Below are 26,941 nucleotides of genomic sequence, written 5' to 3'. Positions count from 1 at the left end.
CAAAGAAAAGAAAGCCCCCCACCTTCACGACACGTCCAGGCTCAACGCGTAGAGTGTAACTTCGCTCCCCAGATTCTGGAAGGTACCTCCTGCTTTGCTCATTCACCTCTGGGAAGTGGACAACGACTCCCCTCCTTAATAGTTAATCAAGGTCGCGCATGCACACAAACGATATTTTTCCCACAACAAATTTCTTCAGCTAGCGATCAATCCAATTCATCAATCTCCCGGTGCCCCGGGAATCGCAAGGCCGTGCGCATCGCATCGCATCGCATCGCATCGCATCGCAGCTATGGCACCCACCAAACGACCGCGGCCCCTTGCTGAGCAGGATGAGGACGATATCGTCGACGTTCGGCAGGCGCGCTCACATCTCCGACCAGAGGAAGCCGTAAGATTTTATCCCAAACATCTAGTACATCCGTCTGACCAGGACTACCGCACAGAGGAAGCGCGCACGAGTTTCCATCGACGACCGAAGAAGAACGGAACCGACGCCCCAGCTCGACGATGTATCGAGCTCCGAAAGCGACGAGGAAGAGGCCCGAGGACTTCCAGACTCCCCACCACAGACTCAGTATGAACTCATGCGAGATGCCGGCTTCAGGCATCTACAGCACACCGATTGGGATGATCAGCAGGCGACACAGAAACTGGCAAAGAGAGGCACCACACTCGGCAACAATATGGTATCCGAGAGCGGCATCGTCGAGAGCATCACTTGTTACAACTTCATGTGCCACGAGAGACTGCATGTCGAGCTTGGGCCGCTTATCAACTTCATCGTCGGCGAAAACGGCAGCGGCAAGAGTGCCGTCCTTACTGCTCTGACGCTGTGCCTCGGTGGCAAGGCCAGTGATACCAACCGAGGAGGCAGCCTAAAGTCATTCGTGAAGGAGGGCCGTGAACAAGGTAGCTTGGTTGTCAAGATCAAGAACGCGGGATCGGACGCCTACCAACCTGACATCTATGGCGAGAGCATCATCATCGAGCGTCATTTTTCGAAAGCCGGTAGTAGTGGATTCAAGATCAAGAGCGCCACTGGCCGAATCATCTCCACCAAGAAGCAAGAAGTCGAGGAGATCTCCGAATGGTACGCACTACAGATTGGCAACCCTTTGACGGTCCTATCCCAAGACAACGCACGGCAGTTCCTCAACGCAGCATCTCCTGCCCAAAAATACAAGTATTTCGTCTCCGGCGTTCAGCTAGAACAGCTCGATAACGACTACAAGATGTCACAGGATACCCTCGACAAGACTTTGATTCTCAGAGAGGACTTGACTTCTAAGATTGAGTATGTCAAGAAAGAGATGGAGGAGGCTGAGCGACTTGCCGAAACAGCTCGAAAGAACGAAAGCCTACGCGAGAAAGGACGACACTACAGAAACCAGCTCGTTTGGTCCCAAGTTGTGGAGCAGGAGAGACTGCTTGAGCAGCGTGAAGCCGAGATTGTGAAACGAGATGAACAAATCGAGGAGGCAAAAAATTACTGTGAAGAGATGACTGCGGCCCTCGAAACAGTAGACGAGAAACTCGAGCGAGTCAAGCAGGCTAAGGAGGTGCTTGAGCAAGACCGAGACACCTTTGAAGGACGAATCACTAGAGCTGAGGCTGCATTCCAACAAGCCTCGAAGGACGAGTCCGAGTTGCTTCGAGAGGAGCGCGATGCTCATCAACGCCTCAAAACAGTCAACGAAGACATCAAGGCCGTCAACCGAAAAATAGTGGAGGAGGAACGTCGTCTGGGTCAGTCAACAGGGACTGCTCGTGCACAGAAGGATGCCGAGCTTGCGGAGAAGACAAAGAAGGAGAAGCTTGTCAAAGAACAGTTGGAGGAGGCTCATGAAAAAGTGCCTTTCCTCCAAAACAGGCTCAACGAAATCGAAAGCAGCTTGAAGAAGCTGGCACACACCAAAGATCTGAAGCGAAAAGAGATCGTTTCAGTTGAGCACCAGGTCCGAGAACTCCAAACAACATCCGGTGGGCGGTATAGTGGCTTCGATAGGGACATCACCAACCTCGTGAAATCGATTGCGAATGACAGTGGCTTCGAGCAGAAACCTATTGGGCCTATTGGTGCCCATATCCGATTGTCCAAGCCTGAATGGTCTGGCATTCTTGAGAGAACTCTGGGAGATGGCCTCAATGCATTTGTTGTGAGGAGCAAACCCGACCAGACGAGACTCTCTGGCATCATGCGCCAACTCAAAATGAGGAAGCAACCCCCAATCTGGATTGCATATGGAGGCAGGATTGACACAGGCAGTCAAGAGCCAGACCCCCAGTTTGATACCATCCTGAGAGTGCTCCAGTTTGAGGATGACATTATTAGATCGCAACTCATCATCAACAACCAGATCGAGAAGATTATCCTTGTCCGAGAGCGCGTGGAGGCCGAAAGGGTTATGGTTGAAAATACCCCTCCGCGTAATGTGGCAGCTTGTATCTGCTTCCACGACGGAAAGGGCAAGCGAGGATGGGGATTGAGAATGACGAACCGAAACGGCTCTATCGGCACGAGCCCAGTCCAGCCAAGTAACATGCGTCCCAGGATGCAGTCAGACTCGGCTCAACAGGTCGAAATGCAACAAGAGAATCTGAAGCAGCTGGGCTTGGAACTTGCCGAGATTGGTCGCGATGATCGCCAAACCCAACAGGCGGCTCAGCGATGTAAGACCGACCTCCAAACTCAACGGAGTGAGATCCGGAAGCTGGAGAACGATCTCCGCTACGCACAGGCTGCCATTGAACGCATCTCTATGGAACTCGACGCGTTTGAGGGTGTCGATGATCGACTAAACGTCCTCCGTGAGGAGCTTGATAAGAAAACCACGGAAAAGGACGAAATCGGAAACCAGTATGGCACCATGAGACTGGCAAGAAGTGATCTGAACGCGAAGAAAGAGAAGGCCAGATTGAAGCTCGAAGAGGAGAAGAATGAACAAGACGACTTCCAGAGCCGGGTCAACAAAGCGCAAGAGAAGATCAACTCGGCCGAGGGCATGAGGCGTGTAGCCGTTGCGAACAAGAATGATGCCTTTGAGCGAGTCGACATTGCAAAGAACGAGCGACGGCGTGCCGAGGAGAGGCGAGACGCCAAGGCCGAAGAAGTTGCAGACTTTACTCGACAGGCTTCCGCGATAGCAGAGCGTGTGCACATCCCCGATGGCGAGACACATAACAGTATCGAGATCAAGTATAAGAAGGTTCGTGAGCAGCTCAAGGAGCGTGAGAAGCGTCTCGGAGCCTCAGACGCTGAGATCTACGAGCGTGCTGCGGAAGCTCGCACGCGATATGAAGATGTCATGAGACAGACCCGGGACGTGGACGACACCATCTCATCCCTCAAGCGAGCCATCGAGCACCGACTCCATCTCTGGCGCCAGTTCCAGCGCCAGATCAGTGCTCGCATTCGCATTCAGTTCAACTATCTCCTCAGCGAGCGAGGCTTCCGTGGTAAGATTGATCTGGATCACCGCGCCCGCAAGGTCCTTATCCAGGTTGAGCCCGACGAGACACGAAAGAGCTCCGCTGGAAGAAACACCAAGACTTTGTCCGGCGGTGAAAAGTCCTTTTCATCCATCTGCATGCTTCTCTCAGTGTGGGAGGCCATTGGTTCCCCTATTCGCTGCTTGGATGAGTTTGACGTCTTCATGGATAATGTGAACCGTGCCATTAGCACAAACATGCTGGTAAGTGTACATGTGCAGAGAGAACGCATAAAGAAGACTGGTAGCTAATCTGATTGTTATTCAGGTGGATGCCGCTCGTCGTTCAGTCTCACGACAGTATATCCTCATTACGCCCAATGCCATTGAGGGCCGGGCTCGCCTGGACAAGGACGTCAAGATCATTCGGTATGCAGTCTATCTCTATAGACAAGACATCTGCTAACAATATCCCTCCTATAGACTGACAGATCCTCGCCAACGAACACTTGACGAGTATGCATAGAATATCTAACGAGGGGTGCTTTTGGGAGTTAGGGGTCATTTCGAGGCGCTTAGAAAGGGCATTAAAAAGGACGGCTCAGGCAATGGGGTGCTTTATAGTGATACCAGACGCAGGCGGGATGGGTATTTCACGGATTGGACTTGAAGGCATAGCGGGCTCTCGTCAAGACGTCAATGTTTGATGATGAATGCGGTTGTACATGGCTCATACACTATCATACAGGCGATTTTACGGTTTCTCTCTTTTTACACAATGGACCAATATTGATCCTAGATGCGGACTCCCTTGCTCCTTAGCACGTTGACGCCCGCATTGAATGTGAAGCCAGCCCATTGACCAAAGGACCCGACGACGCTACCGAGTGACTTGACCTCGCCTAGCCTTCGCTGGAGGAATTGCCTCGTCTCGATGAAGTCGGGGGATCGGTCGTTGGTCATGAATAGCTCGCTCGTGCTGTAAATCATGGAGAGGCTCGCGCGCTTCGAGTACCAGGAGGGGTCGACGGCCTTGTCTCCAGACAGGAACCAGATCTCGTCCGAGAGCTTAGCAAGCTCCTTGAGGGAGGCGGGGACGTAGCTTGGCTGAGCCATGATGGCCAGGGCCTGCGAGACAGTTGTAAGTATACGTCATGTACAATTGCATGGTGTATATTTCCAGATCGACCTACCTCTTGCCAACGATCCAAAACCTCCTTGTTACCCATGAGTCGCTCCCATGTCAATGCTTCCACCTTTGTCGCAATTCCAGATTGATCATTCTCTGGGAAAAGCTCCTTGCTGCGGGCTGCCAGAGCCTCGCGCTGTGTAGCAAGGTGATATCGGATCAGGCCAAAGGCACCGTCGGGAATGACACTGGCACTGATGTCGAGATAGCCCGCGTCTCGAGCGCCGAGGCCGAGCGTCTTTTGGGAGAAGCCATGTTCGGGAATGTGCTTGTACGCAGCGGAGAGAATTGCCTTTTCAGCATCACCAAAAGTACCGGGAGGCGGCGGGTGGTCGTATGAGTGGAAGGGTCGCTGGGCGAGGCGCTGAGGCAGTCTCGAGGCCCGCAGGACCGAGGCCCTGGGGACGATTCGAGCGGACGCCGACATGGTGGTTACGGCCAGAGTCGACTACGGACACGGATCAATGGCTCCGGGGGAGCAATGGCGGCGCGGGCGAGAGATCGGGCGAGGTTCGGCGAGGCTGTGGATCGTCCGTTTTGGAGATTCTGCGAGTTTGATGCTGCCATTGTCTCGATGCGGTTTTCTCCAATGGCAGCGGCGGAAGGCTCGGGGTGGGGCGAGGCCGAGGAGCTCGGGCCAGACCCGGCTCTGCGGTGCTTCCATTCTCGGGGTCCGCATTTACTTCCCGGACTCCGTAGATACCTGGCAAATGTACCTCCCACTTCAGACCCGGCGGCCGATTCCAGGCACCGCATACAGTGCGCGTCTCGCTCCATGTAACCTAGCTAGCACATGGTCTGTTGAGCGATGGATGGATGAAAAAGCCCCTCTGCTCAACATTTGCATGATCCAGGCCTGCTTGCTCCAGGAATCGCATGATGAGTCGAGGACCAGGAAAAACGTCGCGCTAACAGATAACTCCCCGAGGACTGCTGACGTTCTCTCGCTCAACAAAGCCCGTGGCCCACGGATTGCGCTCTAAAATCGACGGCGCCCGCAGGCGTCATGGTGATGGCGGGGTCCATGTTGGTGTCGTGCTTACGGGCAAACTGTTGCGTTTCCATTCCCGCATTCCCAATGGTCGAGGAACCGTATGTACGGAGCCGGCTCTGTCTGGTCTGGTCTGGTCTGGTCTGGTCTGATATTCTTGTACGCGGAACACCATCGAGGCCCTCGTGTCCTCGGGCCGTATCTTGCTGATATGCGAAGGTGCATGTACCAGGGCCGTGGTCGATGAACCATGCCAGGTCCGCAACAGTCACGCCCACGGACCTGCGAAACTCTCTGACCTGCCCATCCTGCTCCTCCAGACGAAGGTCGCGGCATGACTATAAGTAGTTGCTCCACATCAACTGCTGCCAGAGGTCTGAGCGTCGTTAGACGCATCGTCCAGGATCCGCCGGCAACCTTGATGATCGGATTTGATTGAAGCGGGAGATGCGAAAATCACTGTGCTATCACAGCAGTTGACAGAAATACTGACGCGGTCTCATTGCAAGAAACCCGATAAGCTGGGCTAGCGTTTATATTGCCTAGTCTTGGTGAGTAGTTTATATCTGCAATTCTCAAGGTCTGGTGCCATTTGTTAGTGGGATTTCGTGGTGCCAAGACCCAATATCGAGAACCTTGATTGCCAAACGATATCTCGAGTCCGGACATTGATCCGTGGTCCGGCCCAGTACGGAGCAGGCTTGGAATCAGCGTTTATCCCCCCCGGCAGGGCAAGTTTCTGGCGTGCTAGCTGCAGTACCTGGCAATTCCGGTGCGCTCTGTTCCGGTAATGGAGGTCACATCGACGTGCATACGTACTGTGAGGTGCCCTGGCGTAGCCAGCAGAATTTGCCTTGCAAGGAGCAGCCTGTCTTGAAACCTGTCAATCCTCTTCCCCTCAACCTGCAGTGGCTTGAGCGTAGTCTATCTGCCCCTCAATATCAAATCTTGTACAGGAACATGTTGACAGGTTCTCATCCGCCATGCCATGTTTCCTACCTGCACCCCGTCCATACCTGGCTTAGAGCCTGTGATGAGACATGGGAACCTGTTCCGTGATCCGTTAAAGAGGGGTTAGACATGACCAAGCGGCGGGCCATTGGTTGGCTTCTTCCGCAGTGTCGAGCGATGGCTGTCGTGTAACGGCGAGGTTTTTGTAACGGAATCAAGGTGAAGGGAACACAGGCCAATCATGCTTCTTGAACGGGAGCCCTTTCAGCTGTGCAGGCCGTGTCCAATTCGAGGCAAACGCAGACACAGTTTGAAAGTGCCTGGTGGACTGTCCGGCCAGGCTCTTCCCTGGCCATGGTCTCTTCTCCCCTGCAGTGTTCCAGTGCGGGCTTGATGCCAGTGATACCGAGGAAGCATGGGACATGGGACGCATGGGGGTGAGTGCCTGGCAGGGATCCACTAGGTTAGCTGCCACCGCGGTAAAGTCGGGTCGGGGAGATGGATGGCAGAGGCTGAGTGCTAAAGAGACGATCTTTACTTGGTAATGTCGTCTGCAACGCGCCCGGTAAACGCATGGCTGGATTGACAATGCCATGCGAGCAGCTGGGCGATCCAAAAGTGCCGTCTTGTGTGTGCGTGTGCGAGTGTGTGTACACGGACCTGCTATGGGATGCAGAGGGTGGGTTGCAAAGGAAGCATGCCAATGTATGAGGTGCGGGATGTGGATTCGAGCTGCAGATCCGGAGAGAATCAGAGTCGTCCAAGTTGAGGCGCCTCGACTCTTTGTTCCTGGCGCTTGTCAAAGCTGATCCGTGTTGGGTTGTCACCGTTGCAGGACATGAGCCGCTGCCACAGAGTTAATCGCCATCTAATAGCCATCTAAGGCAAAGGCTTGCCGAATGATGAAACTCAGATGTTGTGTCAACCACAGATACTGAACTCGATGCGTTCAATGGCTTTGACTCTGGTACGTAGCACAAACATGTGTGTGAACCCTGAGCAGATGCGGACAAGGGGGTTTGGCTGCACTAATATCTGCCCGCTTTGAGCGCCTTGCAGTCATGGTCCACCGGGAAAGCCAAGGACCATTCCCTGGCTTGCGCAGTTGGTGTTGACGGTGTCCCGCGATCCAAGAGACAACCAACTGCCGTGTTCGTTCGGACGACATAGACTTGTATTGCCTGAAGTAGATGCTGAAGTAAATGAATGGGTGTCAGTGGGAGAACATGTTCATGCCAAAGTGACATGTCCCGAGAAGGAAATAGAGGTCTTCCTTGACTGGGGGAAGTGAGCTGGTTACCCGTCCAGCTTATTGTGTAAGCGGCGTGAGAGGACTATTTAGTCGCCAGCCTCACCTCATCATGAAAGCGGGCTTGCCAGGAATCATCACGGCTGGTCCATGTCGTTTGAGGTCGAGCCCGAGCGAAGAATTGTGCAGTGTGATATTCAATGGATGGATGATGGGGATGGGATACGAAAGCAGGGCTGTTGGATGAGACTCAAGAAGGAAGCCAGCAGCTCTAGTGCAAGGCAAGTAACCAGGGTATGTACCTTCCTTGCTGTCAAGTGGAAGTCACAGTCTGATGGGACTCAGCCTGAGGCCTAAACTTTATTGTAACGGGACTGTCAACCTTGATATTGGACATCCGAGTGAGATCTGTCAGTAAGAGCATGTGGCAATGGTGTTTCTACGTTGATGACCGCAGTCTCACGATCCAATGCCGGCCGTGGTGGTACATCCGAGATACATGGATACCTCCTGCTCTATGATATGAGTGTCTGAGTGCTAATAATGTCCGGCTATCATGCTTCCTGCCCGGTAAGCTCACAGTGGATCCCATCGCGTCCTTTCCCCCTGGCTCTATCCCTGCGCCGCCTTCCCATTCGTCGCCTGGTTTCTTCCCATCTCATCAACGCGTTCTTTTCTTTTTTACGACCGCAGAGCCTGGGAAGTCAGCACCAAGCACACGGCCACCAGAGCCACGTTCGCCATCCCTCCACCGTCCTCGCCGTCCGTCTTACCGTTCCTCTCCCATCCATCCATCGCTCGGTTTAGCTGTCTGGATCTCGCCGACCCCCAAAAGGACGCTGTACCAACACCCCAGAGGTTGCGGGAGCCCGACAAAAAAAAACCAACCCCATACCATCCATCCATCCCAGCGAGCGACCCGCGTGTTGCACGCCCAGCCCAGGTTTTTCAGCCAGCCAGCCTGGTCCCAAGCAAGCCAACGCGTGCCGTGAATCACTCAGTGCTGCAGGCTGCTGCTTGCGTTTTATGCGACTGCTGCTGCTGCTGCTGCCATCCTTTGGTTGACCGTGGACCCGTGGCTTGTTTTTGGTCTCGCCCGAGTTTTCTGCTGCCCCCATAGCTACCTAACCTGCCCGTCCGTCCCTCGCTGTCCTTACCACGACGTGGACACTGTCGACCCTCCGTCTCCGCTTACCTCCACCGCAACCTACCTCTCTCAGAACCGGTCGCGCCCGTCGTTCGTCACCCGAACTCGCACCCGTCACTCACCCATAACGCGACAAGGAGACCACCCACCCCCAACCAAGTAGGAGGTTTCTGTTCTGTACGTCTGGACGTACACACACGCACGCACGCACGCAATAGAACACACAGTCACAATGGGTATGTTCGTTGGCTTTTCTTGATCCCCCCCTTCTGCGCCTGCCTTGTCTGCCTTTCCATCCATCCCGGCTCGCGACGCTGCTGCCACAAACGCGCGTCTGTCTGCGCCTGTCTAGCAACGTGTGTCGTCGTCGACGGCTTGATGCGCATCTGCACTTCTCCTCGGCCACGGCCTCTCGAGGCTGGGCGGCTTGAGCCTGCTGCGGTCGCCTTGCCTCAGCCTATCTCCCGAGCCTGAATTGAGCCCAATTCACCCCATGCCTGAGCTTCCTTACTCCCAAGCCTGAACACGACAGAGCTTACGCCTGACTTCGGGCCTGGCTGGACTGGTTGCTGTTGTGCTGTGTCTGTCTTGCTGCTTGCTGTATCTGCGCCTGCACCCGCACTCCTCGGAGTGTCTTCATCAATCAATGTGATACCACCTCTTGCTTGATGCAGCCTCGGAGCGTCCCCATTCCACTCCGACAAGCTCTTCGTGCCGCCTCTTCTTTTTCGCGTCGCCTTTCCTCATCCACTGCATTATCAAACCCCCCTTACGTGCATCAATCCGCCAAGGTCCACACCACGCTGCCACCACCCCTCCACTACAGCCCGAGTGCTCTGCCTTCTTCGACCAAGCTACCCTCACTCCCTGTTATTTCAACCATTCTCTCCTCTTCCTCGCCCTTTTCGCCGTTTGCGCGTCTTTCACAGAGGTTCTATCCTTTCTTCGGATTCTTCAATTCTAACGCTCACCTTTCAACAGCTGACACAGGAGATACCTACCGGCCCGTGAGTAAACCTACTATTCCTTAAGCTCCCCTTCTGCTACCTTATCTTCCCGCTTTGCACCTGTCTCTTCCCGCTGAAGCTGCGCGCAAACGCCGTCTTCCCGTTGCCGAGCAAGTGCGGTCCCCCGCGCGATTGCACCACGGCCTCTCGCTGCTTCTGGTCTGGGGCTGCCTGGGCTGGGCTCCCCGCTTCGCACGGGAACCCAGATCGCTGCTCTTGATAGCTGAGGCAAGCTCTCGGTCGGCTCCGCTCATCCGAGATCGGCCTTCGCGCGACGCGCTTCTCTTGTGCTGTCATTATTGCGTGCGCAAATCATCTCGTCTCCAAGAGTTCTGCTGCCGCTGTTGCTCTTTCCCCCCGCGTTCGCAGACGGTGATTCACAGGCGTTTTGCGCGCGCAGCCTTGTTTTACCCGAGACAACCATACCCCTCTTCTTTCAATGTTCCAATACAGCCAACCTGCCTCAACGCAATCCAGCTTTGGCATGGAATCGCCTCATTTTGTTCCTGCTCCTACTGACACTCATCAGCGCGAGAGGTCACGATCTCCTCGCAGACGTTCCAGAAGCCCCGAACGGACACACCGACGCCGGTCCTACTCCCCCCGCAGCCGATCAGCCAGCCGGGACGATTATCGACGAAACCGTGATCGCTCGCCCATGACTAGCACAGGCGCCCCAGGCGGAGGACCAAGTGCAGGATACAGTGGACAGGCTCCCCATCGATCTTACGAGGAACGAGCCGCAGCTCGAGAACAAATGATGAACAACATTCGCGAATCCTCCCAGCAGGACCGCCGAGTCTACGTCGGCAACCTTTCGTACGATGTCAAGTGGCACCATCTGAAGGACTTCATGAGACAGGGTGAGGCTTTCAATGCCGCGGATCGCCGGTGGAAAACGTGGGACTGACGAGATGGTAATCTAGCTGGAGAGGTGCTCTTTGCCGACGTGCTATTGCTTCCAAACGGAATGTCGAAGGTGGGCTTCATCGCGTAGTCTTTTTTTTTGGTTGGCTTTCCTTTGTGGTTTTCTCCCTCTTAGCCTTTGTGGATGGTTGGGTTGACGGGTTGGGACGCTGTCCTGGGTTGATTGTAGGGATGCGGGTAAGTCTCATCGTTCCCCGGCGGCTCCGGACTGTGCTAACAATTGGCAGAATTGTGGAATATGCTACACGGGAGCAAGCCCAACAGGCTGTTGCCCAACTGAGCAACCAGAACCTCATGGGTCGCCTAGTCTACGTGCGTGAAGTAAGTGTCGACAGTCTAGATGCGAGGATGATAGGAAGCTGACGATGAGACTCTAGGACCGTGAGGCTGAGCCTCGGTTTATCGGAGCAACTGGCGGCAACCGCGGCGGCTTCGGCGGCGGCATGCCTGGCGGTGGTGGCGGCGGCGGCGGATTCAACCCCGGATACGGCGGCGGTGCGCCTGGCGGCGGCGGTCGTCAGATCTACGTGGCCAACGTTTGTTCCTCCCCAACTCTAGCGCGGCTCGTGAATGATTGTTGACTCCCTATAGCTTCCCTTCAATGTAGGCTGGCAAGATCTCAAGGACCTCTTCCGACAAGCTGGTATGTGTCCCGTTGCTCCCACTTTTGAGTCCATTACGTGCTGGGCTCGTCTAACCTTTGTCTAGCCCGAAATGGTGCCGTGATTCGCGCCGACGTCCACATTGGACCCGACGGCCGTCCCAAGGGATCCGGCATTGTTGTTTTCGAGAGCCCCGATGATGCTCGCAACGCTATTCAGCAATTCAACGGCTACGACTGGCAGGGCCGAGTCCTTGAGGTTCGCGAGGACCGATATGCCGGCAGTGGTCCTGGCATGGGCTTCGGCGGCCGCGGCGGCTATGGCGGAATGCGAGGTGGATTCGGCGGAGGCTTTGGTGGTCGTGGAGGATTTGGCGGAGGCCGTGGAGGCTTCGGCGGCGGCTTCGGTGGCCGAGGTGGCTTCGGTGGTGGCGGCGCAGGCGGTCCCGGCTTTGAGCCCCCTGCCAGCTCCGTCCCTCCTAACCCCTTCACTGACTTCGCTACTACTGGCACTGAGCGCAGCGAGACCATCTATGTCCGCAACGTAAGGCTGACATCTGATCATCACCTGGTTTGGTCACATGGCTAACTTGGCATAGCTACCCTGGTCGACCAGCAACGACGATTTGGTTGAGCTCTTCACCACCATCGGCAAGGTGGAGCAGGCCGAGATCCAGTATGAGCCCAGTGGCCGTTCCCGCGGCACTGGTGTTGTCCGCTTCGACTCTGCCGAGACGGCCGAGACAGCCATCGCCAAGTTCCAGGGCTACCAGTATGGTGGTCGTCCCCTGAACCTCAGCTTCGTCAAGTACCTGAACCAGGGCGGTAACGATGTCATGGACACGGACCCGCATGGAGGCTTGACCCAGGATCAGATCATGTAAGAGGGCGGTGGTGCATGTCCACCGGAACTGGGCGTCTGGCGGCTTTGACGCTCCCAAGCGATGACGGTTGAACATTTCTTTTCCGGCAGAGGTGACAGTCGTCTCCCTTTGCTTCGTTGCTTCTCTACTGGAATCGTTCTTTCTTTTGGTCTCATTTCTTTTTTCACGCTGGCAACAAAAGTTGGAGGTTCTCGACGCCAGGGTCTTTGCGTATGGATACGCGGTCGAACTCTACCTCGAGGATGGATCGACGCTTTTAATATGTTGAGGGACAACTGGCGAGGAGGTTTAAGGGATTCACTCACTGAACAGCACGACCGATTTGACCCCTCCTCGAAACGTTGACGACGGCGCCAGCGGCATCCAGGAAGCCGGGGTTGTTCTGTCGGCTGAGTGAATCGAAGGGGCGACACCTCGGGGCGCAGCCCTCACAGATGGTCCTACCCTACCTAGAATGTAACTCGAGTAACTATCTGATGGTATTCAAGAATGATGGCAGGTGGTTTTGGTGAAAGGGGAGAGCGTAGGATATGTGCGGACGTGCGTAGCATCTCGGGGCGCATGGCAGTTTGTCGGGCCGGGTGAGCGATTCTAGTGAAGGTTGTGCATGTCCATCATGACTGGACGATGATTGCCGGCGTTGAGGAGTAATCTGGCCTTGTCTTATGCACTATAAGTAACGAGGACAAGGAAGGTGACTGGTGAAGGTCATGGCCTCGGCGTTGATAGTAATGACGACGTTGAACATTTTCATCTTTTGAATGAAAGGTTGATGCTCCATGCAGCGTGCCATGAAGTGCTTTTGGGGGCATGTGCAAAAAGGTAGATGCATTCAGTATGTCGCAGCCAGTTCCTTTCATGAGGCGCTGTCTGTAGGCTTGCGCAAGTGCGCCTTTCTGCACCTGGTGACTTTGTGAAGGTTGATGATATCTAGTCGAATAGGAGGAGGATGCTATAGAAGCTTACTTGTTCTCAGAACCAAACTCAATTCCGCCAAATGGCTGTCAAGCATATGCCAGTGAAAGTTGATATCTTGATGACATGGCTGTTAGAACTGCATCTGAGATGCGAGGTGGTCACTCGTCGGGCATCAACGAGCAGAACATCTGGGAGCCATGAGAACTCCCATCATCAGACAGGACGCTTTGGGAAACGGGGTCTCGAGATCGACAAGTGAATCAGCCAAGATGGGCGGGAAGGAACATGACCACTAAGGCCAACAGTTCAGAGGAGGCCGAAGAGGTTCGGAGCAGTGATCAAGCTCAACGACCATGTATGAACGCTTGGTAAGCGGTAATGAGTGTTTGTTTCGCACGGCAACTCTGTCTGGCATATCTACCGTGCAGAGCCCCTCGAGTACCAAGCCGGATGCAAGAGTTGCCGTCCCCCTCATGGCCGTCGATCGACATCTGCCAAGAACGATGGCTTGCCCGATTTCATTCCTCCACTTGGACGACAAGACACTAATAAGGTAATCCCACACGTCCTTGTTTGACAAGCGGGCCACGCGGCACCAAGGTAAAACGTCCAATGGCAAACTGCCGTGGTCTCGATCAAGACCCCCCAATTAAGCTTCGAAATAAGCTTGTCTTGAGGTGGCTGTCCCGCCTCGGGACCTCGCACATCCGCTGCATCTCCCCCTACCGACGCCAAGACAAAGATCGACTTGCAAAAATGTTTTAGTGCTTTCCTTTGACCTCGTACCCAAGAGCCAGTCTTGCGGAAGTATGCGCCGCCGTGCAAGGGCGTTGGCTGGGCTGACGGAGGTGGTTGATGCCAAGGTTAGCCTTGTCTTGTCCTACGTCGGGGAGCTGTGTCCTTCTCGGCATCAACATTCTTCCTCTTTCGTGGGCAGTCTTGAGGAGAAATTAAGCAAGATCCTCGGGATATGGACGCTAGCGGTGGCTGTGAGCATCTGTTAGCTCCAATACCAAGGCGCTTGCGAAAGTCAGAGAGGTGCCCGTGATGGTGTTTTTTGGTGAGAGTGTCTCTTTTCTGCAAAGGGGCGGTACAGCAAATACTGTTTCCGACGATGCATAGAAATGAATGCCTACGTGAGAGAGACGATGATAGTAGCGCGGGCTTGCGCAGGTGGATTATCGGTCTTGGCGTTGCTCGCAGTTCGGAATCTCTTCCTCTGGCTCTGTATGGTTGGAGATGTGGATTGAAGGCTTGCTTTTGGTGGTTCAGTATAGTCCTGGACTAAGATTGCGATGACGTTTGTTGAACGGTTGCTTTGATGCCGTTCGTATACTTCAGAGGTGTTGTTCATATCTATATAAGAGGTGTGAACTAGCTTCCATTGCTCTCTCATCCTCATCAAGCATCAGCTCTCAGCCTAAGATCACTACAACAACACAACCTTTTACTCAAGCCAAACACTCCTCCAAGACAAGATGAAGTTCTGCCTCCTCACCGTCGCCCTCGCCACTCTGGCAACTGCTTCGCCCATGCCAGAGAATGAGCAGCACGAGAAGCGAATCCTCGGCCTCTTCAAGCCCAAGCCCGCTGTCCCATTCACCTTCACCTCTACGTGGGAGGTCAAGGCCACTCCTGGCGAGGTCGTCGACAGCGAGAACAAGTTCACCGGCGGCCTGGCCAACAGCTGGGGTCTCTTCAAGTTCGGCATCAACTCTCAGGAGGACGTCATCTGCTACAACATCACCCTCTATGGATTCCGCGGAGAGTACCAGTCTCCTGCCAACACGGCCACTCACATCCACGAGGCCGCCAGGGGCAAGTCCGGCCCTCCTCGGTAAGTCTACATGGCACCCTTCACAGCACCGAGAGAAACTAACATGGTGTGCGTTCTAGCATTGCCTTCCCCAACCCCGTTGGCGACGGCCCCTCCCGCACCTCGATCGGCTGCCTCAAGGGCCCGTTCCGCACTGGAGTCATCCAGAACGGCAAGGACACTGGTGAGGGATTCACCCTCAAGCAGATTGAGAAGAACCCTGCCATGTTCTTTGCCGACACGCACTCTAGCCTTGCTGTTCCTGGAGCTTTCCGAGGACAGCTCGACACTGGCCGTTGCTCCTAGAGCTCTACTCTCTGGCATACACTTGTAATTTCTAATGAGGGAATGGGGTCACAGACGATTTGTTCTGTTGTGCTGCTGTAGCCTTTACCTGTTACATTATCTTAATCCGTTTCAACCTTATGCATACATCCACTTCCAATGTGCGCTATCTCGTAGTCGTGAATAACTGTTGAGAGATGGTAACTAGATGTTACCATGGTGATTGTTCCAAGTCAGGGTTCCCAGCCTAAGGGGAAATATGAGGAATTTTGTCTCTAGTAGCGGGAAAGGCGAGCGATCTTGGTAGAGCATCTATTGGCAAAGTAATTGAGTGCACTCCTATTATGCCTGCTCCGTGATGCATGCTTAGGCAAGCCTTCCGCGCGCTAACAGTGCTGCCATACCCCTAGAGGGCTGCCCTTGCCTTCCAGTGAGGTTAATTCACTCAAGCATTGTAGACTGCATATGAAGTGATTTGGTGGTTGAGGGGGTATCGCACATGATTTCATTAGTCCATGGCATATCATTTAACCCTTCTTCTCTTGATCCCATGATTTCTCCTTCAAAAACCCTCATTTTTAAGCAGCAGCCTTCTTCTTCTTTGCCTTTGCCTTCTTCTTGCTGCGGTCCCTGGGTTTCAGGGCTGTCATGCCTGCCTTGCACACGTCGGCGTACCGCACGTAAAATGCCTCCAGGTCCTCGGGGTTCACGACAGTCGTGAGCTTGATCTTCTTGGCGCGTTCCTTCTTCCCCTTGGCGTTGGTTGCCCGGATGATGAGAGGGAGAGGCTTGCCGGGGTGCAGGTCTGGTGAGGGCTCCTCCTCCGAGGGAGCGGGGATGTCTTGACCGTAGGTCACTGGCCAAATGTTCAGCAGGCATCTCTGGAGTTCGTCTTTGAAAGTCACTTACGGCGTTTCTGGCTCAGGACGACGGTGCCATGATCGCTCCCCTTGCGGTGATCAAAGAGCTCAGCCAACTTGGCGAAGAACTGTCATGTGTTGTCAGAACCAAGTCCTCACTAGAGCGCTGCGCAGCTAGCCTGAGCGAGTCTGCGACTATGGAAAAGAATTTCATACCTCATCATGGCTAATACGAGGGTCGGCCATGGTAAAGAAAAGTGAGCCGTGGCCAACAAATGATAGTGAAGGGTGAACGTTGAACGACGTTGATGAGTTTCGGCCTTTGCCCCACCATACACTCACCACGCATCTGAGGTTGTGTGGTGCACTGTGTCAAACATGGAAAATACGCACCGCAGTCGCCACCAAACATGGTCCCAAGACCCACTGATTCCCTCTTCTCGGTACCACTTCGGCAAAGTCCTAATGCTCCTCCTCATAGATGTCTCTCACACGATGTTATTGTGCTACTGAAGTTTGGAATTGAGTCTTGGCTACCTAACTTACCGCTGTGTTGTTACTATTCTCCTACTCCGAAGACTCTCATTGTAGAGCCTTTTGACGAAGCACCCTTGAGAAAAGAAGGACTCATGAACTTAACTGTGCGGGGAGGACAAGACCGAGAATAGACAATCTTTGTACGTAAAATAATGTTCTTACTATAGAACATACTACATTATTCTGCGATTTTGATGTAAAACGTCTGATCATACAACAATATCTAACGAGAGGTAGACATACTGCGCTATTCTGATATCTATTCTATTCCTTGACCCGGCTGCCAATATTGGTGTTGAAGTTGGTCCTGCGTCGCGCGCCCCACCTCATGCATTGAGTGGGGGGCAGCTTCTGAGCTCCGTCAGTGCTTCTCGACTTTATTTTTTTTTACAGAGAAAAAGTTGCGCCTCTCTTTGCATCATGACTACTTTCTCTATGCTCCCACCTTCTCTCAACATCACCATAAAAATTTCCTTTAGCCTCCTCCTTGTATTGGCTCATAATAATCACCACCGTTTCTTCGACCTCCTCTCATTCTTCCCTTAGCATCATCATAACAACTACCTTCCTCACCTGAATCGCCGTCTTCACCATCGGTCATCACCTCGCCGTTGACGGAACACACCATGGAGCGCCTTTCAAAGTCCGCCCGTGAGCGGCTCGCCCAAGATGACGCCGAGATCAAGATGTATGAGCGGAAACTGGGCATCAAGGGGCGCAAATCCTCTCGCAAGGATGATGACGGTCTCGAGGGGTTGCTGGGCGAGGAGGGCATGGATATGGACCAGAGTGACGAAGACTCAAAACGGAAGAGGGACGAATACGATACGTGGCTGGCGTCAAAGAGAAGAAAGTCAACACATCAATCTGGTAAGCTGAAGGGAGTTACGACGTGCAGAGACAGACGCTGACTGGGAGCAGCCTACGCGGACGACGATCTTGACCTGGTGGATGAGGACGATGATGATGACGAGGACGACGAAGATGGCGAAGACGATGAGGGCGACGAGGACGAAGATGGTGCGGACTTTGACAATGATTCTTTCGGGGGGTTCAGTGACGATGAAGGCGATGAAGGCGATGAGGGAGACGAAGACGACGAAGACGATGAAGACGAGACCCCAGCTCAACCGCGCCAACGCGAAAACCCCTACGTCGCACCGACGACCGGAGTCACAGTCGCAAAATACGTTCCCCCTTCGCTTCGGAGGGCTGCGGGCTCCGAAGAAGAGAACAGAAACCGACTACGAAAACAGGTTCAAGGTTTGATTAACCGACTGACAGACGACAACATCCTCTCTATCGTGCAGTCTGTCGAGGATCTGTACCAAAAGAATGCCCGCGGCGACGTGACCGACATTATCACCGACGTTGTCATGTCGCAAATCTGTAATCCGCAGAGCTTGACAGACCAGTTTTTGGTCACCACAGGTGGATTTTTGGCCGCTGTTTATCGGATCATTGGATCAAGCTTTGGTGGACATCTGGTACGTCGGATGGTGGTTGACTTTAACGCCCATTACGAACAGGCCAGCAAGGACGTCAACCCCGAGTCACCGATCCAGAAGGAACCTTCGAATATCCTATCCCTCCTCGCTCAGCTATACTTTTTCGAGGTGGTCAGCTGCAAAATCATGTTCGACTTCATGGAGAGACTTCTGGGTGACCTCACAGAAATCAACGTCGAGTTGCTTCTGCGCATTTGTCGTATGGCGGGCCAACTTCTGAGGCGAGACGATCCGCAAGCGCTTAAGCACGTCTCTGCCGTCCTCAACCAGTCTATTTCCAAGTCGGGCTACGACAATGTGTCGGTTCGCACAAAGATCATGGCTGATACTATCAGCGATCTGAACAAGCACAAAAAGAAAGCACGAGGCTTGGACTCCTCTGTCGTCTCGGAACGCGTGCAGCGTGTAAAGAAACGCTTGGGTGAGCTCAAGTCTCAATCCCGAAGACTTGATGGCCTTGCGCCCATGGGTATGGGCCTCGTGGATATCGAGGGTGCAGATACAAGGGGTGAATGGTGGCTGGTTGGAGCCAGTGTTCCTGAAACCCTCCTCGATAAGAGCCGGAAGGGATCTGCAGCAGCAGATGCCGACTACGAATCGAGTGATTCCGAGGACATGGATATTGTCCTTCCAGACTTTCCCAAAAAGGCTCGGGAACAGGGTCTCAGGGGCAATGCGCAAATTGCCATCTTCACAGCTCTCATGACGGCATCAAACTTTGAGCATGGCTACAAGCAGTTCGTCAACCTACGACTTAAGAAGAACGACCAACTAGAGATTGCAAAGGTGCTGGTGCAATGCGTCGGCAGCGAGATGGAGTACAACCCTTACTATGCGCTTGTGGGAAGGCAAGCATGTTCAAGCAACAGCCGAATTAGATTCGCGATCCAGGACCGTCTTTGGAAGATATTCAGAAGCCTCGGCGAGTCCCTTTTCGGAGAGGGCGCAGAAGAAGACGAGACGGCGGATGGTGAGCAGATGAAGGACGAGAGACGCCTTGGCAACATTGCGAATTTCTACGCGTCCCTCGTTGATGATGGAGTGTTGAGCATTGCTATCCTCAAACCTGTGGAGTTGCCTGAGGCGAACCACTGGACCTCAGTGTTTGCGCAATTATTCATGATTGCGCTCCTCAAGACATGTCGAAGTCGAGGCAACAGCGCCAAGGAGGATGCCAAGGTGGAAAAGATCTTTGGCAGTGCCCGAGAGCTGCCGGGCTTAGCAGCCGGAATCCATTGGATGCTACGGAAGAAGGTCCGGAAGACGAAGTTGGTCAGCGCCAAGGAGTTGAAGAAGCTGGAGGGCGTTCGAGAGAAGGCGCAGGTTATTGTGCAAGCTGTAACAGTAGAGGGATGATTTGTCGAACAACCAAGGCTGTTGTGTCGACCTCAACGGATAGATATGATACCATTGCCTCGATATCGGACTGGCTGTCCAATTGCGATAAGGACGTTTCACTACTCGGCAGAGCCCCCGGTACCAAGCGGCTCCATCCTCCGTAAACCGTCTATCGACGACGGCGGTGACGTCGATATCCCGAGGGCAATCAACCTCCGAAACCGGGTAGTAACGGGATACGCCGGGTTGTCGGTGATCGAAGGTTGTCCTTCTATGATGGCGGGCCAGTCGTTGGGGGGGCAATTAACAAGTTTTGGGGGGGCGTTTCGGGGTTCGTTGGGACGAAATGCCCGAAATCCCAGGCATTGATTAGCCGACTTGATAACTCCAGAGTTTGAAGGCGCACGGGACGTGCTGAGACGCTACAATCAGCAATGAACGGTCTCTCGGCCGGAGATACATGTCCAGGGGGCGGTGTTTTTTTTTTACAGAGCACGCGCAGCAGGTGAAGGGTACTGTAAGTGGCCCCCTCACCGAGAAGCCAGCCAGTAAAGTGTACGTACCTGGCCACCCTCTCGGCTGGTCTGGGAAAAAAATTACCTGATGGGCGGGCTTCCCTTTGCCGAAGCTCCCTGTGTCTGTCCAGTGTCTGTGCCTGTGCGCCCGGCCGCCAAACTTGGACAGCGGGCGAGCTTTGTTGCGGCAACGATCCTCTCCCTCAACCTCAACTTCGCCCTCGCCTCTTGTCGACTTTTTCCTCCTCCTCCTCCACAACCTATCCCCCCATTGTCTCTCCACACAACCTCCTCCAAGATGCTTTCCAGTCGCTTAATATCACGAGCCGTTGCTCGTCCTGCCTTCCAAAAGTCTACGTGAGTTTGCTGCGTCTTCTGGTGTCCTTGTAGAAGCTTCCTAAAAACTGGCTTCTGTTGGGTCACCGACGAGGGAAAAAATGGCTCGTTGACTAACACTCGCTCTTCTTGCCTGACAGCCTCCCCGCCGTCGTCTCCTCGTCCTCCCTGTCGCGATGGAGCCGTGGATATGCCTCTGCATCTGGTGTGTTACCTCCGAGCTCGTCGGAGCTGGACCCGAATAGCGGTCGCTAACTGGAATTTCGCAGAGGAGAAGGATCTCGTCATCATCGGTGGCGGCGTGGCCGGCTACGTCGCTGCTATCAAGGCTGGCCAAGAGGGCATGAAGGTCGGTCGATTATCCTAGACCCGAACTCCCAGCTCGGTACTCGGGCGAATGGGCAAGCGAAAGGAACGGAATGGGCTGACAAGATCTCTTCCCCCCGGTGTAGGTGACATGCATTGAGAAGCGCGGCACCCTTGGCGGTACCTGCTTGAACGTCGGCTGCATCCCCTCAAAATCACTCCTCAACAACTCGCACCTCTACCACCAGATCCTCCACGACACCAAGAACCGCGGTATCGAGGTCGGCGATGTTAAGCTTAACTTGGCCAACTTCATGAAGGCCAAGGAGACCTCCGTCAACGGCCTCACCAAGGGTATCGAGTTCCTCTTCAAGAAGAACGGCGTCGAGTACATCAAGGGCACCGGCTCTTTCGTCACCGAGAACGAGATCAAGGTCGACCTCAATGAGGGCGGCGAGACCAGCGTTCGCGGCAAGAACATCCTCATCGCCACCGGTTCCGAGGCTACCCCCTTCCCCGGCCTAGAGATTGACGAGAAGCGCGTCATCACCAGCACCGGTGCCATCGCCCTCGAGGAGATCCCCAAGACCATGACCGTCATTGGTGGTGGTATCATTGGTCTTGAGATGGCCTCCGTCTGGTCGCGACTTGGCACCAAGGTCACCATTGTCGAGTTCCTCGGCCAGATCGGTGGCCCCGGCATGGACACTGAGATCGCCAAGGCCGCCCAGAAGCTTCTCAAGAAGCAGGGCATGGAGTTCAAGCTCAACACCAAGGTCGTCAGCGGTGACAAGTCTGGTGAGCTGGTGAAGCTCGAGGTTGATGCCGCCAAGGGTGGCAAGCCCGAGACTGTACGTATCAATAATACCCCTGACATAGGTCTGATACTAACAAGTTGATAGATTGAGTCTGATGTCGTCCTCGTTGCTATCGGCCGACGACCTTACGTTGGTGGCCTCGGCCTCGAGAACATTGGCCTTGACACCGATGAGCGCGGCCGTGTCATCATCGACTCCGAGTACCGAACCAAGATCCCCCACATCCGATGTGTCGGTGATGTCACCTTCGGCCCCATGCTTGCCCACAAGGCCGAGGAGGAGGCTGTTGCCGTCGTCGAGTACATCAAGAAGGGCTACGGCCACGTTAACTACGGTGCCATCCCCTCCGTCATGTACACCCACCCCGAGGTCGCCTGGGTCGGCCAGAGCGAGCAGGACCTTAAGAGCCAGAACATCCCCTACCGAGTCGGCACCTTCCCCTTCTCCGCCAACTCCCGAGCCAAGACCAACCTCGACACTGACGGCCTGGTCAAGATGCTTGCTGACCCCGAGACTGACCGTCTCCTCGGTGTTCACATCATCGGCCCCAACGCCGGTGAGATGATTGCTGAGGGTACCCTGGCTCTGGAGTACGGCGCGTCCACTGAGGACATTGCCCGAACCTGCCACGCCCACCCCACGCTCGCCGAGGCTTTCAAGGAGGCCGCCATGAACACTCACTCCCAGGCTATCCACTTCTAAACTCGGGCATGATGGATGGGGGTTGGTCGTATAGGTAGCTGACTGCCAATGGCAGCATCAGCAGGTCTCCTTCGCGTCCCTTGCGGCGGGAGACGGACACTCTTGAAATGCATAGACAGCATAGGGCGTCTGTAGTCGCCGATAGCATGAACAAAAAATAACAAAGGGCCAAAGAGGCGGGACTGCGTGAGCGGGATAGAGCCGAGGCGTCTCGGACTCTGGATTGTGTAAACTAGTAATATTTTCGCTTTATCCAAGCATGATGAATGGAAACCACGAGACAGAACCAGTGGGCTGTGCTTAGAGAACCTGACCCTCGACTGCAAGTTGGAAAATATCTGTGCAATGTGAAGGGAGCAAGCTTTCACTCCTACAACGCGTCTGATAGGCAACCAGGGGCTGCCGTTCTGAAGGAACAGCTTTGATCGCATTCCACTCCCGAGGTTCCCTCACAAGGTTCCTCAAATGTAGTGTTGATATCGAATCAAAGACAGTTGGTTTACCGCCAGTTCCTCATCGTATGTTACAAGCAGACTTATAAACCCGGAATACAACCTCGACGGCAATCAACCTCTGTATTTGATACTCTGTCCCGAACCAGGGAGTCTTCTCTTTAACAGATTGCACCGGATCCAAGAGATTCCGGAGGGGCTCATGTCGGCCCGCATATCAGCCAGATCAGCCCATCTCGAGGGTAAAGCCGTGGGTTTGACTGGCAGCACCCCACAGAACGGCAGATCCAGCAGTTGGGTTGGCCAATTGGAGCAATGTGAGTTGAAGTTTCATCAGAGGATGGAAACATTGCTACCAGCTGAATTGGCCAGGTATGCAATTGTCGACTGCATGCTTCTCCATATCACTCTCACAACCTCCAATTGATTCTCAGAAGTTCTGTATATGCGTACTTCCATATCCGTAACGGACTTTTAGACGGAGTCCGAGGCGCTTACCTGCCCGCTCCGCGGCACTCACCGGGGAAGCTTGGGTTGCGTTCCAATCCAATTGGGACAACGATTTGCTTTTGCATCTCGTCAGGGTTCAGCTCAAGAAAACAGCAGCCTGGCGGTGATTGCGCGTCTCAATCAAACATCGACTTCCCTGAAACAGCTGCCCATCCAATTGACATGGAACGAATCTGGGTGCCTGGCCTGGGAGATTGGAGATGTGTGTAAGATGGAGGCTCGTGTTCGTAGTTTAAGGGCGCTGTCACATGGATCCAAACGGGAGAGGCTCTTTCAGGGACCCGGAACTTTAGTGCCCCACGCGCTGTGGCGGGGTGTGTGTGCCCCCTGCGCCCCGCCGTTGCAGGTGCCAGCTTGCCGTGCTTGCCCAGTTTTCCAGCATTTCGTAGGGGAAGGAGCGAGGGGGATCGGGCCATCCTGCGCCACCCGCCCCTCTCCACCACTGCCGGCGCTGGAACTCGACACGCAGCTCAACGAAAATGGGAAAGATGCGGTGAATTGAGTTGCTGCTGATTTGCAGTGGCCTCGATTTTCCATCTACCCCGGGAGCCCCCCCTTCTTTTTAAACTTGCGATCTCCTCCCACCTCTCCCTTCTTTAGACGGTCGTTAGTCTTGGATAGGCTATAAATTTTTTTGGACTGGGAACCAATTGTTGGAATCAATTCCTTCTTGCGTGCTTCTCTGCTTTTTGTCCTTTTGTTGTTAGCTATCTGGCTTCCTCTCTGTTGCTTTCATCCATCTTATCGCGATGGCTCCCAGCACCATCGTTACGGGCCTGCCCCCGCCGGCTGGCAAGGGACCCAGCAGGGAGCTGAAGCTTATGAGTCGAGACGAGATCGAAGCCTTGATCGCAGAAGATCGCAAGATCGTCATCTTTCACCAGCAGGTTCTCAAGGTTGATCCATGGCTGCCGTATCATCCTGGTGGTGATAAGTCCATGCTTCACATGGTTGGAAGGGATGCTTCCGATGAGATGGATTCGTACGTCGACCTCCCCATCGCTAATTGATGATTGGTTCACAGTATTGATCCTGAGACTGACTGCCTTGTGTCCTGTAGCCTTCACTCCTTTGAAGCCCGTCAGCAGATGTTGCGCTACCGCATCGGTCGCATTGAAGGTCCCTGGACCAACTTTGTGCCCCCCATCCAGGGCGGCGTCTTCCGCACGCGCGAAGAGATTCAGCAAGCCGCCGAGAACCACGAAGCTCACAAGGATACTTCATCAAGCGCACCCTCTTCCCGAGTACCCTCCCCGGTCTTCGATGACGACGACACTCAAGGTCTCCGACAGCGACCCAGTAGCAAGGAGAAGAAGGGGGCTAGGGCGCCCTCGGTATCGTCAGCTTCAACAGTGGACGAAACGGAGATGGATGGCATGTCGTACCTGGATACCATCACTCGGGAGCACATCTCCCTCGACCTCGACAAGTACCCGAACCCCGACGAGGAAACTCAGGCTCATATCAACGTCAAGTATCGCGAACTTCACCAACGGATCTACGATGAGGGGCTTTATGATTGCAACTATTGGGCATACGGAAGGGAATGTTGTCGCTATGTTGGCTTGTTCACTGGGTCAATGCTTTGCATTCACTATGGATGGTACACTCTCAGCGCCTTCATGATGGGCGCCATGTGGCATCAGCTCGTGTTTACGGCCCACGACGCTGGCCACATGGGCATCACTCACAACTTTCACGTCGATACCTGCATTGGTATCATGATTGCCGACTTTATCGGAGGTCTGTCTATGGGTTGGTGGAAGCGCAACCACAACGTCCACCACATCGTCACCAACGCCCCTGAGCACGACCCTGATATCGAGCATATGCCTCTCTTTGCTGTCTCTCACCGTTTCCTCGGAAGCTTGACATCTACCTACTATGAGCGAGTCATGAGCTACGATGCTGTGGCAAAGGTCCTCCTGCGAATCCAGTCCTGGACTTACTATCCCTTCCTTGCATTTGGTCGCTTCAACCTCTACCGTCTGTCTTGGGACTTTCTCATCATGCGCCGCGGCCCAACCAAGGGTCCCGCGTGGTGGCATTGGTGGCTCGAGGTTGCTGGCCAGATCTTCTTCTGGATCTGGTTCGGCTACGGCCTTATCTACAAATCGCTGCCCGACAACTGGACTCGCTTTGTCTATATCATGGTCAGTCACATTACGCAGTCGCCGCTCCACCTTCAGATCGTGCTGTCTCACTTTGCCATGAGCACCGCCGATCTGGGACCTCAGGAGTCGTTTGCCCAGAAGATGCTGCGAACAACCATGGATGTTGACTGCCCTGAGTGGCTCGACTTCTTCCATGGTGGTCTTCAGTTCCAGGTCATCCACCATCTCTTCCCCCGTGTGCCTCGACACAACCTGCGTGCCACGCAGAAGCTGGTGCAGGAGTTCTGCAACGAGGTCAATATCCCGTATGCGCTGTACGGATTCGCCAACAGCAACAAGCAGGTCATTGGAAGGCTGTCTGAGGTGTCGAGGCAGGCTGCGATCCTGGCAAAGTGCCAACAGACCATCACTCGCAGCGGTGACTTTTCCGGTCATGGACATGGACATGGCCATCACCACTAAGTGAATCAAGACATAGACTGGACTTTGGCTGTATATATTATCCAGTCTATGCTTCCTTGTGAAAGGCTTTGACCAAAAGTTTAGATTTCTAGCCCAACTACCTTGTCGATGTTGGACTTTGCTAGATAGATGAATTGATGAGGATATGATGAGATAAATCGACAGTGACCTACTGTGAAGACAATCGTGATAAACCAGCTGTTAATCGACTTGATCGACATTGTACCACAATTTCAAAGCCTAGGTCGGAAGTAACCCTCCTTTTGTGCGATTCAAAGGCGGCCACCGGTTCCTTGGAGTAGTTCTTAAGAGTGAGACAAGACCGGACTTTAAGACGTTCTGGACTTGCTTGTGCAATCAACAGTAAGACTCATCTGAACGACGACGTCGGTGATTGCATCGGCATCGGCATATGCATAAAGGAAGCACTATGATTAGCACCATCGGGATGGACGCCGCATCGATGGTCGACTGTCAGATAGCCGGCCCTCCATGAACCCCCCTTGATGATCCCCGTGACGGCTCCCGCGCCTTTTCGTTCGTCGGGTGGTGGGCTGGCTGCGGGAGATGGGCGATTTTGAGGCTCCAACGGTCCGCGCATGAGACCGGGCTTGCCGCCCATCACATGGGCGCGTCGTGGTAGCCCGAGTGACGTCGATGTGTCGCACGCAAGGCGATGGGGGGTGGGCTCGGAGGTCGTGTGTGGGTGGACGCATGCGGGTTTTCGGGTGCGGCATGTGGTTTCTTTCACTGTGTTTTCTCGTAGTTGTATTTGTATTTGTTGCTGCCCTGGGCATCATGGATGGGAGACAGGCCGGAAGCGGGAGGTCTTGAATCTGGACTTTGAGTAGAGAAGAGGGGTTGTGATGGATGATGAAAGAGGTTGGTGTCATCAGAAACGGGTCTATAGATGGAGCTGTCTGTTTGAGTTACCAAGTAAATTTTCGCTTGCTTACAACTACAGCTGTCTACATATTCTAATATCAAGCTTCATCATCCAGTTCTGACGTCGTGCAACTGAAGCCCGGAAGTTGGAAGCGTTCGTGCGTCACAGGCACAAGTCTAGAGGTGGGCACCTAAAGTCGAG

At 54.1% G+C, this 26,941-nt stretch overlaps 8 protein-coding genes across 8 annotated transcripts; 6 read left to right on the top strand and 2 right to left on the bottom strand.

The window, feature by feature from the left end:
* Positions 1 to 292: 292 nt before the first annotated feature.
* Positions 293 to 3,957, top strand: NECHADRAFT_92410 (uncharacterized protein; the record flags this gene model as incomplete). Its single annotated transcript, XM_003051892.1, has 4 exons — positions 293 to 391; positions 447 to 3,695; positions 3,760 to 3,860; positions 3,915 to 3,957. 4 exons carry the CDS (start codon positions 293 to 295, stop codon positions 3,955 to 3,957), a joined length of 3,492 nt encoding a protein of 1,163 aa, XP_003051938.1.
* Positions 3,958 to 4,226: 269 nt separating this feature from the next.
* On the bottom strand, positions 4,227 to 5,047 carry NECHADRAFT_39119 (uncharacterized protein; the record flags this gene model as incomplete). The annotated part of the gene is made up of 2 exons (XM_003051446.1): positions 4,227 to 4,559; positions 4,625 to 5,047. 2 exons carry the CDS (start codon positions 5,045 to 5,047, stop codon positions 4,227 to 4,229), a joined length of 756 nt encoding a protein of 251 aa, XP_003051492.1.
* A 5,408-nt stretch (positions 5,048 to 10,455) lies between these two features.
* On the top strand, positions 10,456 to 13,139 carry NECHADRAFT_59730 (uncharacterized protein). The gene is made up of 8 exons (XM_003051891.1): positions 10,456 to 10,828; positions 10,892 to 10,944; positions 11,062 to 11,069; positions 11,120 to 11,219; positions 11,270 to 11,428; positions 11,484 to 11,535; positions 11,601 to 12,037; positions 12,093 to 13,139. The coding sequence occupies exons 1-8, from the start codon at positions 10,624 to 10,626 to the stop codon at positions 12,375 to 12,377; spliced, it is 1,299 nt and encodes a 432-aa protein (XP_003051937.1). The 5' UTR covers positions 10,456 to 10,623; the 3' UTR covers positions 12,378 to 13,139.
* Positions 13,140 to 14,773: 1,634 nt separating this feature from the next.
* Positions 14,774 to 15,417, top strand: NECHADRAFT_37801 (uncharacterized protein; the record flags this gene model as incomplete). The annotated part of the gene is made up of 2 exons (XM_003051890.1): positions 14,774 to 15,132; positions 15,192 to 15,417. 2 exons carry the CDS (start codon positions 14,774 to 14,776, stop codon positions 15,415 to 15,417), a joined length of 585 nt encoding a protein of 194 aa, XP_003051936.1.
* Positions 15,418 to 15,974: 557 nt separating this feature from the next.
* Positions 15,975 to 16,502, bottom strand: NECHADRAFT_78620 (uncharacterized protein; the record flags this gene model as incomplete). The annotated part of the gene is made up of 3 exons (XM_003051445.1): positions 15,975 to 16,252; positions 16,306 to 16,384; positions 16,473 to 16,502. The coding sequence occupies 3 exons, from the start codon at positions 16,500 to 16,502 to the stop codon at positions 15,975 to 15,977; spliced, it is 387 nt and encodes a 128-aa protein (XP_003051491.1).
* Positions 16,503 to 17,419: 917 nt separating this feature from the next.
* Positions 17,420 to 19,657, top strand: NECHADRAFT_37623 (uncharacterized protein; the record flags this gene model as incomplete). The annotated part of the gene is made up of 2 exons (XM_003051889.1): positions 17,420 to 17,677; positions 17,750 to 19,657. The coding sequence occupies 2 exons, from the start codon at positions 17,420 to 17,422 to the stop codon at positions 19,655 to 19,657; spliced, it is 2,166 nt and encodes a 721-aa protein (XP_003051935.1).
* Positions 19,658 to 20,680: 1,023 nt separating this feature from the next.
* Positions 20,681 to 22,316, top strand: NECHADRAFT_92405 (uncharacterized protein; the record flags this gene model as incomplete). Its single annotated transcript, XM_003051888.1, has 4 exons — positions 20,681 to 20,714; positions 20,760 to 20,839; positions 20,943 to 21,647; positions 21,699 to 22,316. 4 exons carry the CDS (start codon positions 20,681 to 20,683, stop codon positions 22,314 to 22,316), a joined length of 1,437 nt encoding a protein of 478 aa, XP_003051934.1.
* A 1,577-nt stretch (positions 22,317 to 23,893) lies between these two features.
* On the top strand, positions 23,894 to 26,009 carry NECHADRAFT_103962 (uncharacterized protein). Its single transcript, XM_003051887.1, has 2 exons — positions 23,894 to 24,260; positions 24,339 to 26,009. Exons 1-2 carry the CDS (start codon positions 24,028 to 24,030, stop codon positions 25,852 to 25,854), a joined length of 1,749 nt encoding a protein of 582 aa, XP_003051933.1. The 5' UTR covers positions 23,894 to 24,027; the 3' UTR covers positions 25,855 to 26,009.
* The last annotated feature ends 932 nt before the right edge of the window (positions 26,010 to 26,941 follow it).

Source organism: Fusarium vanettenii (genome assembly GCF_000151355.1).
Source record: "Fusarium vanettenii 77-13-4 chromosome 4 genomic scaffold NECHAsca_3_chr4_2_0, whole genome shotgun sequence".
Classification (NCBI taxonomy): Eukaryota; Fungi; Ascomycota; class Sordariomycetes; order Hypocreales; family Nectriaceae; genus Fusarium; species Fusarium vanettenii.
This window is presented reverse-complemented; position numbering and strand designations above follow the sequence as displayed.

Excerpts from the sequence above, each read along its gene's own strand:
- NECHADRAFT_103962 (XM_003051887.1), top strand. The coding sequence starts at position 24,028 with ATGGCTCCCAGCACCATCGTTACGGGCCTGCCCCCGCCGGCTGGCAAG. Across the intron at positions 24,261-24,338 it reads GCTTCCGATGAGATGGATTC|CCTTCACTCCTTTGAAGCCC; the intron begins GTACGTCGACCT and ends TGTGTCCTGTAG.
- NECHADRAFT_59730 (XM_003051891.1), top strand. The coding sequence starts at position 10,624 with ATGACTAGCACAGGCGCCCCAGGCGGAGGACCAAGTGCAGGATACAGT. Across the intron at positions 10,829-10,891 it reads GAAGGACTTCATGAGACAGG|CTGGAGAGGTGCTCTTTGCC; the intron begins GTGAGGCTTTCA and ends ATGGTAATCTAG. Across the intron at positions 12,038-12,092 it reads AGACCATCTATGTCCGCAAC|CTACCCTGGTCGACCAGCAA; the intron begins GTAAGGCTGACA and ends AACTTGGCATAG.